The 16,129-nt window shown below is 42.8% G+C and overlaps 1 protein-coding gene across 10 annotated transcripts in view; it reads left to right on the top strand.

The window, feature by feature from the left end:
• Positions 1–16,129, top strand: part of Tanc1 (tetratricopeptide repeat, ankyrin repeat and coiled-coil containing 1) — a 199,867-nt gene that overhangs the window by 145,750 nt on the left and 37,988 nt on the right. For 9 of the 10 annotated variants that reach the window (XM_033756295.1, XM_033756293.1, XM_033756294.1 and 6 more), the window contains 8 exons: positions 555–677; positions 1,325–1,606; positions 2,582–2,733; positions 5,047–5,278; positions 6,951–7,117; positions 8,815–9,422; positions 13,498–13,606; positions 14,422–14,544. In XM_033756295.1, the coding sequence (XP_033612186.1) occupies positions 555–677; positions 1,325–1,606; positions 2,582–2,733; positions 5,047–5,278; positions 6,951–7,117; positions 8,815–9,422; positions 13,498–13,606; positions 14,422–14,544 (1,796 nt within the window). The remainder of the gene's footprint in view (positions 1–554; positions 678–1,324; positions 1,607–2,581; positions 2,734–5,046; positions 5,279–6,950; positions 7,118–8,814; positions 9,423–13,497; positions 13,607–14,421; positions 14,545–16,129) is intronic. The other variant, XM_033756290.1, reaches the window with a different exon arrangement.

Here is a 16,129-nt window from a genome sequence, read left to right as displayed (position 1 = left end):
TGTAATATACATTATATGCATTGTATGTTATATATAATACAATATATCATATATTAATATGTATCTATATATATTTGAAACTTAAAGTGTTTATGCTTTTACTCCTGAGAACTTTTAGTATTCTAAATTGTGCATGCAGAATCTACTTAATTAACAAGGCTGGAATTCAAAACAGCAGAAAGCATATCAGTGATGTAGGGAAGAGTCTAGTACCATACCACATATTTTCAGCAAGTGCTGAAGCTTTACTGTGTGATGCTTGATTGTGAAATTTCTTCATAAATAATTTTATAGTGAAGTCTGTCTCTTTCCTGGAATAATGAATTCTGACAACTATATCAATATAACTTTGATTTAAGAATGAGTAACGCTTGATTTTTTACCACTTTTCAATTAACAGAATTGATGGAAAATAGTAAAGTGGGACCAAACAAATGTCTTCAAATAAATTTTGTTAAGAGCCAGAACTGTATTGCTTAGTAATTTATAACTTGCAGTAGTTTAGCTGTGACGTTAAACTCAATATTAAACCAAACTTCTATTTAATATTACAGCAACAAGCTCTACTAAATTGGAAGACCTGAGTTATTTAGATGGGCAGAGAAATGTTCCTCTCCGGACATCAATTAGATTACCATGGCACAACACAGCTGGAGGTAGGGCGCAGGAAGTTAAAGGTATTTATCCTTGCATCCAGTGTCACAGTGGATATGAGGAGCTCATTCACTAAACATTGAAAGTCTCTGATAACTCACACGGAAACCAACTGCTTGAAAAACGTGATGTGTGTGTGTGTGTGTGTGTGTGTGTGTGTGTGTGTGTGTTAAAAATGAATCCATAAGGTATTCTAGGTGGCCTCCTTAAAAGTTTTGGGCTTCCTCCTTAAAATGTATGATTAAATCGAATCTGGTGTTAGAAGGTATTTGTGCAGTTTATTTCGAAGTATGGAGTAGTTTTGCATTCTCTCGAGTTCTTGCTAACAGAATCAGTTCTGTTTCAGTTCTTTGCACTGTGTTAGCTGCTTCCTACATCTACCTGTACTGGACAGTACAGTAGTCACAGTGAAACCAATGAGATGTGATTTATCCCCTTGCCTTGCTTTCTCCTTCTGTCTGCTTTGGTCATGAGAATAGCTCAAAGGCATGAAAACACTTAAGTCATTTTAATGATGCACTGTATGGGACCAGTAGAGTATGATAAATTAGGAATTGTGGGACTAATAATAGAATCAGATTTAAAATGTTTAAAAGACAACAAGCAGTGATATATTGAGTTTCTTAGTGTATAAAATTGATGTTCTTCTAAAATGATTTTTTTTTTAAAGCACGATTTGCTCCCTACAAGCCACAAGACATTTTGTTGAAACCCTTGCTTTTTGAAGTTCCAAGCATCACAACAGACTCTGTATTTGTGGGGAGGGACTGGCTCTTTCACCAAATAGAAGAAAACTTGAGGAACACAGAACTTCCAGAGAATAGAGGAGCAGTTGTTGTTGGAAATGTGGGATTTGGGAAGACAGCAATCATTTCCAAGTTGGTGGCACTGAGCTGCCATGGAAGCCGCATGAGACAGATTGCTTCCAACAGCCCCAGTTCATCACCTAAAAGTAGGTCCATGTTTAATTACTTATCTAACTTAATAATATAAGGTACATGAAGGAAATTGTTGTTTGGGTAGATGTAAAAGGTTTCCCTTAAGTTCCAGCTGCTGTAAAGTTTGAAGTCATATGTTACGTGAGCCATCTGAATACCTCCATCTGAAATCATGCGTACTTGGCTACCACATGGGGAAAGGCCAGCATTCCCTGATACTCTCCTGACCTGGAACTCTGTTTCCCTCTTTGAGGCAGAGATGGGTTAGGGAGGCCTGAATAGTGTTCTTAAGAACTTGGGGCCCTAAAGCCAAGCAAATAGGCTTCTGGCAGAATAAACCAGATGGAGTCTAATGCAGAATTCTGTTTTTCATTTTTGTTTCTTGTTTTCTTTTCTCTATTTTTTTCTATGCAGAATTTTTTTTTGTATCTCTCCATAGACTTTGTTTCTTAGATTTATGAAAATTACAAAGTAAGACATGAGATAGAGTAGCCAAATATTTGACAGTTCACTGCTTATTTTATATGGAATAAGCTCATTATAGAAAGTTTCTTTAAATATGGTGAACAAGAACTAGGGAGCATGGCAAGATTTAAAAAAACAAAACCAAGCAATTTAATAAAGGAAACTGAAGCTGGAAGTGGTTGCCTGTGGTCCGAGCTATTTGAGAGGCTGAAGCAAGAGGATCATTTGAGCTCAAACATCTTGAGACCAGACTGGGCAACATAGGAGACTTGGTCTCAAATAAATGAAGTAAGGCAGGGAGGGAAGGAGGGATGGAGAGAAGGAGTGAGAGCGGGTGGGTAGAAAGAAGAAAACAGCAGATCTCCAGGGAGGGAGACTGAGTGAATAGAGATGGGTGTGAGGTTGATGTGCTCATTTGGATCTCTCATCTTGGGTCGTATTTATTCATAATCTATTCAAGAAATGTATTCCATATCCTGTCATCCCATATGCTGATGTTATAATGAGGTGAATCTCTTCTCTAGCATCAGATTCCACCCAGGATCTTCCTTTCACTCCACTGCTTTCACTGAGTTCTTCCACAAGTGGTCACAAGATAGTTAAAACCTCTTGTACGTCTGGTACTCCTGAAAACCAGAGACCAAGAGAGGATGCAGTAAAATACCTTGCTTCTAAGGTAATTTGCTTTTATTATGGGCGCCTTCCAGATGGACATTTGTTAGCTTGGTTTCTGAGAAGGGAATTAGAAAAAGGATGTTAAAATAAATCCTTGGTGCTAAAGTATAGCTCTTGATAAAATTGTGATAGAGTATTCCAAAGAAAAGGTATTAGTGGGCCAGGGATTTAACTCAATGACACCACGCCTGCCTCGCAAGCAAAAGGCTCTGAGTTTGATCCCCAGTGCCAAAAAGAAAGAAAAGATACTAGTGAAAGTAAATATATAAAGACATTGGCAGGGGACACTTACCTGTCTGAAATAGCAGATTGAAAGAGTTCCTCAAAGCAGCAGAAGGAATCATGAACCCATCCTTAAAAGCACATGCTCTGATTAATTTGGTATGGAAGCAGAAGATTGGGAGCTTTGTCCTTGACCTTGGCAGATCTGCTACTGCCTATGTTGTTTGTTGCCTGGGACCTTTGATTTCCTCTGTCCTACCAGAAGTTTTTCTGTGAAAGTCGCAAAAGAGACTTGGCCTACTTCCCCTTCCTAAGTGCATGGTCATCAAGACCTTCTGAAATTTTTCTTCTGCTCTGATCCCATCATTGGTTCATAAGCTGCCTCCTGCGATTCAAGTGGTTACATTTCTTGCCCTTGTGATCACTTGAGTCTCAGTTGCGAGCAGTTGTGTGAGCTAGAGCTGGAGAATTACCAGAGATGGCAGTGATGAGGGGCATCTTATGACACCTTCCCCGCAGTTGGTCCAGGGGAGCTGAAACAAATGCTGCTCAGCCCAAGGTCCCTGGCTCCTTCACAGTGAAGAGCTGCTTTTGGCAGGGCCAGCTCTGATGCGCTAACTAGTTATGAACAGGTGATCTGAGAGGAGGACGTGGTGCAGTCCTCAGTTACCCCGTGACGCTGATTTTTCAATGCTTTTTGATTGTTACCCACACTAAGTATGACTTACACTAGAGATTGAGTACTCTTGCCTGCAAAAACATCACTCAAACTACCTTATTCTTAAACCCTATAATATGTTCTTTTAAGTTAAATTTACTTCATTTAAAAAAAAAAAGATATTTGTGGCTTCAAATTAATTTCATAGCCTTTTGTTGCATTGCCAAGCTACTTTTGTCAAATGCTGTGCAAAACAGTGATACCAGATGTCCCATGGTGGTTTGCACAACAAGCTCCTGTGGTCCTCACGTATGTTTCTGCTAATCTTTGTCCAGATGAGAAATGAAGAGCACTCAGCTTTCCTGAGTGTGATGATAAATTCAGTCTAAACCACAGTCACACGTTGGCTCCAAGTTGGCCTGAGAAAAGCCTCTCCACGTCTGCTCTAGCCCCTTGCTTTCTCAGTGTCTACAGCCCGAGGCTCTCATCTGAGATCTTTGACTGTCTTTGTCACCAAGGCAGGGCATTTATCGCTGCATCTGTTGCCCTCAGCTATGCAGTGCAGTGAGTGGCTCTGGTCCTTACTGCAGGGGGCTGCAGAACTGAGTGGGACGATGGTGACTCAGACCCTTGTACAAAAACACAGAGTGCGTCACACAAGTGGATGTTTTATTTCCCTACAGTGTGCCTCCTATTCTTCAGAGCTCTGCCTCTGAGATTTCTAACAAAGAACCTGCTGCCACAGCAAATCCCTGTAACAAAGGGACTGCGCCTTGTCCTGTCTACTTGGGCAACTCCCCCCTCTCCTCCATGTGCCCCTTCACAGGGCAAGCAGAAATTCAGTCATTTCTGAGTTTCCTATTTCAGTGTCCACATTGAACTTCTCCAGGTCCTTTGAAGAAGTGTGTGTGTGGAGAGGGGCTGAGAACTTGAACCTTTCTTCCCAGAAGGAATCAGCAGCTATGGCTTTGCATCTGAGTTTCATAGCCACTAACTTGATTGGCTGCTTTGTTGGGTCAGCAGGGGTCTCCCTGAAGAAGTGCTGCTGTTCCTGAGGGCAGAAATGCAGTGCAAATGGCACTGTTGAGGATAGAGGTTTGCCTGGAATTGCTCTCAGCCATGCTAGGCTTTGGATTTTATCAATAACTTTTACTCTCATTTTCACCACAGAGTAAGTTGTGCTATTTTTTTTTTTTTTTTTTTGCCAATCAAGATAGATTTGTGGTTATAATTAATGTTCTGGGAACTTAGCAAACCACACAAATAAAGGAAAGAATGAGTGAATCAATTAAGCTAATCAACACCTCAGTCTTGGGAAACAGAAGTAGTGTATGTTGTTAACCTGTTGCAGAGCAGAGTTGCATTCTTTTTCGAGGTTGTGGAAGGAACTGTGTGGAAAGAGTGGTGACACTGATGGCTGTGCTTCTCTCCTAGGTGGTAGCCTACCATTACTGCCAGGCTGACAACACATACACGTGCCTGGTACCCGAGTTTGTGCACAGCATCGCAGCTTTGCTCTGCCGGTCCCACCAACTGGCCGCTTACAGAGACCTGCTGATCAAGGAACCCCAGCTGCAGAGCATGCTGAGCCTCCGCTCCTGTGTGCAGGACCCTGTGGTTGCTTTCAAGAGGGGAGTGCTGGAGCCACTCACAAACCTGAGAAATGGTATCTCCCAGCAGTCCTGGAGCCCTCTCCCTACTAGCAGCATAGGATGCCTGGTGGTCTTCAGAAGGAGGGTGGTCAGCTCAGCCCTGGGCTGGCAGGGAGAAAATGTAGTTGATTCATCATACATCTGGTTTCCTCTGCAGAACTGTCTCCCAAGGTCCTTCCATGCCCCTCAGTGGTAGTTTTCATGGCTTTTTATTATTTTCTTAGTAGTTCTGGGGATTGAACCCAGGGCCCCGCCCATACTAGGCATATGCTCTACCACTGAGCCTTCTCCCTTTCTCCCCAGTGGTATAGCTTCCAAAAAAAATCTCTAAAAAGAAAAAGCCATACAATTGAGTTTTCGCAAAAGCCAGTTGGTAACTGTTGGGGAGCAGAAACCTTCTACCCTGTAAGACTTGATATTTTAGTCTGTGAAATGAACTGATAGTAGAAAACATGTGAGTTTATTAACATGCACGTACCCTGCAGGAGAAAATTCAATGAAAGGTAATTCAACACAGGACCTTTAAAAGTCTATAAGATCCACAGCAAGAACAGTAAGTGAGAAGTGAGAAGACAAGGAAAGCAGTTTTAGGTTTCTAGATGTGAGAAACTGTGGGAAGGTAAATATCAGGGAAAACTAAGGCCGATTGGGGCTGGTTAATTAGGTTTGCTAAGTATATTTCTCTGGTGCCATATGCAGCTGATACGGGTCTGTACACTTGATTCTAGGGATTAACTTCTGTCTTTCCTGGTGGAGATGGGTAGAGGGCATCTTTACAAATTTATGATCTGCTTCATATTTTGGAGGGGCATATTCTAGGCTCCCATATAACTGTAAGCTATTTAGATGACTTGCACCTTGAAAACTATTGCCTACATATTTTGTATTGCTGATCACAGGGCAGTAAGTGGATTGCTTGAGGGAATTTTCTAATGTGTTTATTTTCAGAGGCCCTGCTTGGCTAAATTGAAATCTAAAGCCATTTCTAGAGGTTTCTGTTTGATATTTTTGCTCCCAGATGTTCTAGAAGGTGGAGTGTGTTAATGACATCAAGGGTTTTTCAGGTTTGCCTCCTTCCTCCTCACCTTTTGTGCTACTTCACTTGCCTATGTAGCATTTCTGCCAGAAGGTGCTAGAGAGAGGGATTGAAACAGATTTCATTGTTTTTCTGTTCCTTGGGCAGAAATCTGGCACTTAAAAAATTGGACTTAGTCTCTAGGAGTCTGTAAGGCAAAACTTTCAACACTGTATCCCTTGGACCAGACAGTTAGCTCTTGGGACATGGGGCTCAGTTTTCCTTGCTTGGAGTCCACTGAGGAATTCTAATGGGGACCTAGTATCTTTCCCAGATTTGGTCTCTGTGTTAATTGTCTTTGCCGTAGGCCACCCTAGTGACGGGTTTATGAGGAGCTAACTGTATTACATACCTGATTGAGATTCTGCTAATGTGTGTAATGCAACATGTTTTTGAAAACAATTTGTGAGAATTGGTTTTCTTTTGGCTCTGTGCTCTGGTTTTCATTATAAATTTAATAGAAAATATGCTTCTGTGAAAACTACATCTTCCGCCATATGTAGACCTTCGTAGTTTGTGCTAACACTTTTAAACTGTGCATTAAAATATACTGGATGGTGCCATCATATAGAAATGTATAAATTCTTAATATGAAAAATTTTCTCCTCCAGAGCAGAAAATTCCTGATGAAGAATACATTATTTTGATAGATGGTTTAAATGAAGCTGAGTTTCATAAACCTGATTATGGAGATACACTTTCTTCATTTATTACCAAAATTATTTCTAAGTTTCCTGCCTGGTTGAAGTTGATTGTGACTGTAAGAGCAAATTTTCAGGTAACAAAAGAATTCTCAAATCCCTTTCCAACTCCCCATGTGGCAATTTTACAATGATAAATACTAATCAACTGTTGTAAACTATTTCACTGCTGAATCAAAAACTGTCAGAATTTTGTAAAATTAGAACACTTCACATAGGCAAAACTCCTATCTTTGCAGGCTGCCTGGCACATCTGAGATGTCAGGTACATCCTTTCTGCATAGAGTTGTACCTGCACTTCTCAGATAGTAGAGTCTTGCCCTGTTTACCATAGTTCAGAGTGTGTAGCTGGCAGTGGGGTGTCTTTGTGGGACTGTTTCTGTTCTTATTTTGCTGTAGTGGGATTCGAACCCAGGCCTTCATACATGTTGAGTGCATGCTTTACCATTGAGTTGCTCCCTAGCCCTATGGCTTCCTTTGAGGGAAAAGTGAGGGATGATAGAGATTTTAAGCCTTGTTTTGAGTCTATCTGCTTTTTCATTAAATTTCAACTTGGAATGAGGTGAAGACTAATTTTTTTTGTTTCTCCAGCTTTCCCTTCATTTGAACCCTAAAATTATATCTTAACCATTAAATCTGTGCCTGTCCTTTTTCAATAAAGACATTTAGACATTATATTTTGATTTTTGCCCTTTATGATGGCATCTATTTAAAAATAGCATCTAAGGTTTGTTGTTGTTTGTTAATTTTTTCTCTCTAACATTGGGATTAGACGTCACTTGAATTTGGTGTTGATTTTTATGGACATTTGATTCATAAGCATTTCAGTGGAGCATAGAAATAGGGTCTTGTTTTACCTCCTGGCCGAGTATTTAGAGGTTCAGTTAGCATCCATGTAAAATGGAAATGATTGTACTCTGCCCTCTTCCTTCAGTTAAAGAGGGACATGTACTTTAATACTTCACAACTGCTAATGGGAAGTTTAAAAAAAGTCTGAAGTGCTCTTGCTACGAAGCGTTAGGATTGTGCGTATCATTGAAATGAGGGATAGACCAGAGTGGGGACACAGGCTTCTGGGAACCGATGTTGCTTTTGGCTTCTGACTACACAGGTATATTTGTCTTTGTGAAATTAATGACACTGCAATCGTGGTTTGTACATTGATGTATTTATACATATTCCCATTTAAAAGCTTACTTTAAATTCACTTTAAAAGATGGTAATGTGCTGCATCAGAGCAGGCAGCTGTTTGACCACAGGATGTCCAGGGATAAAGCCTGGGGGTGGGCCCAGACTCCCCGGTTGGATTACACTGCCCAGGCTCTGATGTACAGAGAGGCATGGCCCTTATCTCAGCATCTGGCTGTGCTCTTAGATGTGCAGTGCTGGTTTGCATTCATCCTAGTTATATAAACCAGTTGCACAGTGTGAGGATTATGGGTATCAGGTCACCTGCAGGGTCTTGCTGTCCCTCTACTGGTGGTGGCCTGGATGCCACTATCTGTTCAAGGCCCTCAACTCTGCTTGCCTGGATCTGAGCCCCCGATGTGGGCTTTGGGAAAGCCTTACTGATTCTATCTCGCCCCAGGATTTCTTTCACATAAGCTTTTTATCTGTACCTTATCCTATTACACGTTTTAATACAAAACAATGAGTCCCTGTAAGCCATGAAAATCCTCTTTGAAAGAAAACTAGCGAACTTGGCTTAAAATGCTGCTAAAATAAAGAAGGAATCTCTGCAGACTGACATTGTGGGGTTTTGTATTTTCTGCAGGAAATCGTAAGCAAGCTGCCATTTGTCAAGCTTTCCCTAGATGACTTTTCAGACAACAAAGACATTCACAGCGACCTGCATGCTTATGTCCAGCACAGGGTCCAGAGCAGCCAGGACATCCTCAGCAACATTTCCTTGAATGGCAAGGCCGACGCCGTCCTCATTGGGAAGGTCAGCAGCCACCTGGTGCTGCGGAGCCTTGGCTCCTACCTGTACCTCAAACTGACCCTGGACCTCTTTGAGAGGGGACATCTGGTCATCAAAAGCGCCAGCTACAAAGTGGTGCCTGTGTCCCTGTCCGAGCTCTACCTGCTGCAGTGCAACATGAAGTTCATGACCCAGTCTGCCTTTGAGAGAGCACTGCCGATTTTAAATGTGGCTCTTGCGTCCCTCCACCCCATGACAGATGAGCAGATTTTTCAGGCTATTAATGCTGGCCACATCCAAGGCGAGCAGGACTGGGAGGACTTTCAGCAGAGGATGGATGCCCTCTCCTGCTTCCTCATTAAGAGGCGAGACAAAACCCGAATGTTCTGCCACCCGTCCTTTAGGGAATGGCTCATCTGGAGAGCAGATGGGGAAAGCACAGCCTTCCTCTGTGAGCCCAGGTATGACAGGCTGCTTCTGCCAACTCTTCACAAGGCCATCCTGTGCCCTTGGGGGAGAGAGGGGCTTCAAACATGATGCGCATTTCTTAACAGAATAGTAACTCAAGAGTGAGTAATTCAATTATGCTGCTTTGTTTCCTGCCCTTTTTGGCAAAAGGAGGGGCAGAGGAAAATGTCTGTATTTCTACACAAAAGCTTCCTTCCTTTGATTGCTAGAATTTAGGGCTACCAGTGTATTTGAGTTGAAGAGAAGCTGGGCCATGCCTTGGTGACACTTCCTTGCTGTCCATTTAGTCGCAGATCCCCGTCTACTCCCATCCCAGCTTCAGTAGGGTCACGGAGTGTGTGCCCTCTGCCTCATGGAATCTTGGGCATCTTCAGAGGTGTTCACCTGTGGGACTACGGTCATTGTGGATCCTCATCACTGACATTCTCCTGCTACCTCTTGAACATGTAATGCCTTGTCCAGGGATCAGAAGTATCTGTAGCCCAGAACAGGAGCCCTGTGTCTGATCTGGTCGCCTTCATTTGTTAGTGGTTCTGTTTAATGTTGCAAGCAGGCCAAGCCAGTATGCCACTATCCACTCCCTGGGCTGCTCAAACCACGGGATGATGGGGGAGACAAGCCTAGCTGTCTGTCTGTTACGTGGTCTGGTCTTAGTTGGGACAGGAGATTGGGAGATGGAGGATGCTGTGCCTTCACATGGGGGCAACCTCTCCCTTTGTGCTTGGCCTCAGCTTGCATCTCTGCTGTCCTGATCAGCTGTGGTCTTAAGTCAGGATTGCCCCGTGCTGTAATAACATAGCTGGCAAGCTGCCAGACTGTGCCCTCAGGATTGTTGTGGACATTGAATCAGGTATTGGGGTCTAGAAACAACGAGGTGAGGCAGCACTTGGCAGTCTCACAACCACCTTCTCCATACACTGACCTAACATTGACCTGGTAGGTCCAGCCGCTCTTTTATGTGCTTTTCTTTGGTAATGCTGGACTGAAAGTTTCTTCTTAACCTTTGAACCTGGTTTGAGCCACTATACTGTACATCCTGGTTATTCAGGCAGACCGTTACAGCTCGGCAAAATGTGTGCTGGGTCATAGCTAGGGAAGTGAAATGTTTTTCTCAGGAAAATCAGATGGTTTGCTAGAAGGACAGGCAATCGGTGTGTCTGAGACATGAAAGCAAATTAAAAGACATCAAGGGCTAGGATTTGGGGCAGAAGTGGTTGACTGCAGTCATCAGTAAGCTTTGCTTCATTTGGGGCAGTCGGGACATGAAGTGTGTGTAGGGTCGGGATGAGTGTGGGGGGACTACCGCAGTGTGAGCATTCGCACACTCCTACTGCTGCTGTTTTCTGAGTGTAACGTGGGGACGTCTCCTGGGGTGGACCCTAAACCAAGTAGAGGCAAGAGGGGTGGGCACAAAACCCAAGGAGATGCCCACTCTGGCATTGTGGGGCCAACAGTCCCCCAAGAACCCTTGGTGTGTGAGCTTCGGAACACAGAGAACAATTTTTAAAAGGTGTATCTGCATTCGCTTCAGTTGTTGAGGATCCTCTATGTTTAGAGCACTGTGATAGATTCAGAGATTCCTAGGATAAGGACCTGCTTTTTTCTTAAGGGGTCCCGCAAAGGACAGTAGATGAGGAGAGCAGAGAGGGACTATATAGTTAATGATTTTATGCTTTATTTTAGTACAAAATTAGTAGGAAGGGAAGCTACCATATGTAGGACTGGAGAAAAGGGGTATAAACCTCCAGTGGGGGAAGCTGTGTCTGGACAATGTTTCACTACTTGGTGACGTTTAGATTTGGTTTTGCAAGGTGGTAGTATTTTCTTTCCACCCAGATAGTTTGTCTTTTTGTCCCAGTTATAGAGAGGGATGGAGGAGAATCCAATATCTAGAGGCAGTGACACCTCACTTTTTATTTTTGCCTCTTTTCATAGCATTCTAAGCATTAGAAAAACCATCTTTTCTCTCTTCGAAATCTTGTCCTATTTCAAAGGAGGGAGGAAGGTATTTGTTTTTATTGTGTTGTGTGTGTGGCCTTTTTTGATTATTACATCACAGGCTAGGACCCTTGCAAGCTGTTAGAAAATCTTAGAAAAGTATGATTTTTATTTTTCATGGCTGCATAAATCTCCTGGTAGATAAATTACTAGGTACTTTACTATACTTTTGTTATGCCTCGAAGATATTTCTAGAATACCTATAAACATAAAAACACATAGGGAATACCTTGGAGCCTTACACATGTGAATTCAGAGCTTGGCCCTATCAGTTCTATGTCTTTCCTGGACACACAGCCTTACTTCCTTATCTGTAAAAAGTGTCCTGTCTTCTCACTAAGAGATGGTGACTATTAAATATGCTTAACAGGATCTGCTTACCTATAGTCACCCTACCATAGAATAGCACACCAGAGCTTCTTGGTTCTATCAAACTGTAACTCAGTACCTTTTCTTCATTCCTCCACTCCCCCTGCATTCTTTCCCAGCCTCTGGGTAACTACTCTCAGTTTCTCTGAGCTCAACTTGGTTACATTGCACATACTAGTAAGATTGTATGGTACTTGTCTTTCTGTGCCTGGATTTTTCTACTTAACATAATGATATCCATTTCTATCTATGTTGTTGAAACTGACTACTGCTTCACCTTGTTTATGGCTGAACAGTTGTTCCCATCTCTTAACTTCTGTGGATAATGATGCATTAAATATGGGATTACATATATCTCTTTGACATATTGATTTCATTTCCTTTGGATATATACCCAGTAGTAGGATTGCTGAATCATATTGTAGTTTTCTTTTTTTTTAATTGAGTTTATTGGTACAGTCTAGGTCTACAATACAGTTACATTCATTAATGGGATCCTGTACCTTCACATGACAGGTCTTGGTTCTCATTTTTTCCCCTTGTCCCTGCCCTCCCTTCACCCCCTCCTCCCTTCCCCATTTACAAACTGTTTATTTCCATTTGTAGTTTTATTTTTAATTGTTTAAGGAAACTTTATACTGTTTTCCATAGTGGTTGTACTAATTTACATTCCACCAACATGCGCAAGCGTTCCCTTTTGTCTTTTTGGTAATAGCTGTTCTTACTGGAGTGAGGTGATATCTCATCACCATTTTTATTTTCAGTTCCCTAATTAGTGTTTGGGGTGGCAAGGATAATTCATGGGTGGTGGTAAGCATTTATATCAGGAGGCTTACAGTATCTTTGGGTCTCCCCCTCATGCTAGAGCTCATTGATGTCCAATTCCTGGGTCCATTGACTTTTTAGGTTTGTGCAAAGACTCATAGGCTAGAACAGTCCCCACTGCTCTTTTCCCCATGTGTTAACTTGAGCAGTGAATGGACCAGACATTAATAGGTATAACAAGGCTATTGCAAATATGAGGAGCTGTCAAAGGCATCATAGGCTATGCTCTGGGAGCCAAATCCAGTCTGACCCTTTATCAGGAAGTAGAAGAGCAGAAAGAATCAATAGAAGAACATACTACTAAGGATGGATTTTTATATGTCATTTCTTGAGAAGCTTTGAAGTTTCGTATGTAACAAAATACCTGAGATAAACCTTTTAAAGCAGAAAAGATTTACTTTGACTCATGGTTTGAGAGGTTTCCTTCCATAGTAACTTGGCTCTGTTACTTCTGGGTCTATGGTGAGCAGAACATCATGGTGAGAAGCATCATGATGAAGGAAGGTGACTCCTAATGTGGCAGACAGGAGGCAGAGAGAAAGACTGCGGAAAAATCTACCTTTCAAAGGCATGCCTCCAAGGACCTACTTCATCCAACTAGGTGGCTGTTTCCAAAAACAGTCCTGCTCTGTGCCCGAGCCTCAGTGGAAGCCACTCCACGGAGATAAGGGAATTCAGAAAAAGCTGTTGCAATGACTGGAAGAGCAAGCAGTGTTTGTCATCTTTGTAAAGGGGCAGCAGTTAACCTCCGTTTTGTGTGGTAGAACTACAGTCATGAGGAAGGCAGTTCAGGGAGTGTGTGGTGATGCCCACCCGAGGGCTTGTAGTGCAGTGGAATGGGATCTTCTGTCTGAGCCTTTGTGTGTCTTGTCCTAGGAGTGGACACGCTCTCCTGGCGTTCATGTTCTCTCGGCAGGAGGGCAAGCTGAACCGCCAGCAGACCATGGAGCTCGGCCACCACATCCTAAAGGCGCACATTTTCAAGGTGAGGCACATTCTGTTAGGAGGAAGGGTTTCTTTCTTCTCATTTCATGGTTTTAGAGATTTTAGACAGCTTTGTGAGCCATCTCAGAAGCATTCCATGAGCTGCGTTTCAAAAACTCCCTCCCTCCTTCCTAAAAGCAGCCGTGCTTCTGACTTACTGCCACGTCCTTGCACGTGCATTGAGTGTGCATCTAAATGCTATGGTTGAATTTAACTTATTCCCCTTTTGAAGTTTCTTCCCATCCAGATGTCCCACTTCATTCATTCTCCATTGTTTCCTTGTTATGTATTTGTCAAAGAACTTGAGCTCATTGCCCTGTGTGATTTTGTACCACTGGATTTTCTGATCGCGTGCTTATCTCTCATGGTAGAGTTTAACACATTCTTCTTTCCCCTGTGTGTCCCATCATTTGGTCAAGATTACTTAGTAGTTGTCAGTTTCTTGTGTCAGGAGGTGTGGCCATTGTTCTTGCTTCTTACTTGGTGGTGCCATGAACCCTTTCTGGTTACTGCCTGGGCTCATATATTCATTAGGGGTTACAGGCAGTCATTTTCTAATTCTGTCATTTATTCTTCCTCTCTAAATTATTTCTATAAAGGGGAACTATCCGTATCTGCCATCACTTTCCCATGGAAAAGGCAGGCTGATTCCCTGACCTTTGTTTTTAGGCAAAGGAGTCGGAGGTTCAGGTGTTCTTTGTGTGAATTGTACTACCTTCACGTCATACCTGTACCTTCTCGAGCAGATGCATTTTCAAACTGATGCCTTGTGTGGGAGGGAGATGCTCAGGGGACTTTGTCTCTGGTCATTTCCAGGGTCTCAGTAAGAAGACTGGAATCTCCTCAAGCCATCTGCAGGCCCTGTGGATCGGGTATAGCACCGAGGGGCTGTCTGCCGCTCTTGCCTCTCTCCGGAATCTCTACACACCCAATGTGAAGGTGAGCAGCCCTCTGCCCAGGGAGCAGAGCCCGACTTGGCCTGTTCCTTGTCCATCATTTCTCCTAGCCCTTGCACTGGGTAGTTTGAGAAGGGCAAGAAGCTTCTAACACATATTTTTCCCCAATATAAAACACACATTTTCTTATGGATCTTTAGATTTTGCTTTGTCAGGAAGATATGGGTACTTGGTGCTTGGCAACATTTCAGAGCTTGATGAGATGAAGCAATTTACAAACGAAGCCAAAAGTCAAAGGTAGCTCTCCAGGTTAACAGGATTTTCCAAGTGTCCTGGCTCACTAATCTGGACCCTCCCTTCATGCTTCATAGGAAATTAAGCATTTATGAGTGATGCAAAGGGATAGGTACACAGAAAAACTATGACTAAAGGTTTCGTGTGTACATATGTTTCTGACTATGGAACGTGTGTTAGATTGGTTGTCTACTAAGGCAATAATTCCTTTGCTTTGTGGACAGTGGCTTTCACATCAAAATACAGTGGCATCTCTATCTGTGAAACAATTCTCGCCATAATTCTGATCACAAACCGAACTGGATGAGAATTGAATTAAACTTTCCCCTAAGGTCAGCATTGAACCTAACCTTTGAATTTGATTCAGTTCTTGTCCTACCCAGTTTATGACCAAAATCACAGAAAGAACCAAGCTCATGAACCAAGGTACCACTGTATTTTACTCTGCTTTGTAAGATAGATTTTTCTTTCCCCATTTAATGCAGCCTGAATATAAAATGCATGCAAAAGCTAAATATCTGGTTAAGGCCATAAAGAAATGTCCAAGACTTTCAGTCCCAGGACTGAGGCATTTTCCCACTGAGCTAGGTCTTCCTCTTAAATCTCTCATATGGAATGATCATCAAACCTGCCTCCTCTCTTAGCAACACAAAGGAGGCTCAGCATAGTCATCCAGTGAAGGACTAGACAGAGCCCTGGCTCAGGGGTTTCCAGGCATCTGAGGTCCACTTTTCCTCACTTATGTTCTTCAGACCCACCTGGGGGAGGGACATATGGGAGCCATGGGGACACTTTTAAGACCCTTCTGTGATTCATCCTCAGCACCTACACCTTAGGCATAGGTCGTGGGTCTTTGTCTTGTCTTCCATGTCTGGCTAAAGATGTGTTCTGCTGCTTAACCCCTTGTGCATTTCCCTGGTGATTTGAGAAGTGAGGGTGTCTCAAAGTTTCCTGAGGAGGACCGAGTAGTGCTCTGGAGTCTGGGTATGGCTGACCTAGAACCCTGCTGCCATGGAATAGGGACTACTGTCCATTGTTGAACACAGATGTCTTTGCACAGATAAAAAATGTACCTTGTCCCGGGTGTAGCCAGCCCCCTGTCAGGGATGGAGGCTGACAGGCAGAGGGAGTGTTGGACTTCAGGTTGACTCCCTGACCTCGGCCAGGTGACTGTGAGCAGAGAACTGCTGTAGAACTGACCCAGGGACTATTTGCTCTGCCCTGGGTCATGCCCATCCTGTTGTATTATCCCTCACCTCCAGACTGATAGAAGTCGGTGTCTGCTGAACCTACATGCAGATTTTTTTTTTTTTTTTTTTTTTTTTTTTTTTTTT

This window comes from Fukomys damarensis, unplaced genomic scaffold, assembly GCF_012274545.1.
Source record: "Fukomys damarensis isolate Sample0158 unplaced genomic scaffold, DMR_v1.0_HiC HiC_scaffold_26, whole genome shotgun sequence".
NCBI lineage: Eukaryota > Metazoa > Chordata > Mammalia > Rodentia > Bathyergidae > Fukomys > Fukomys damarensis.
The sequence above is the reverse complement of the archived record's forward strand: the minus strand, read 5'-3'. Positions and strand labels throughout refer to the sequence as shown.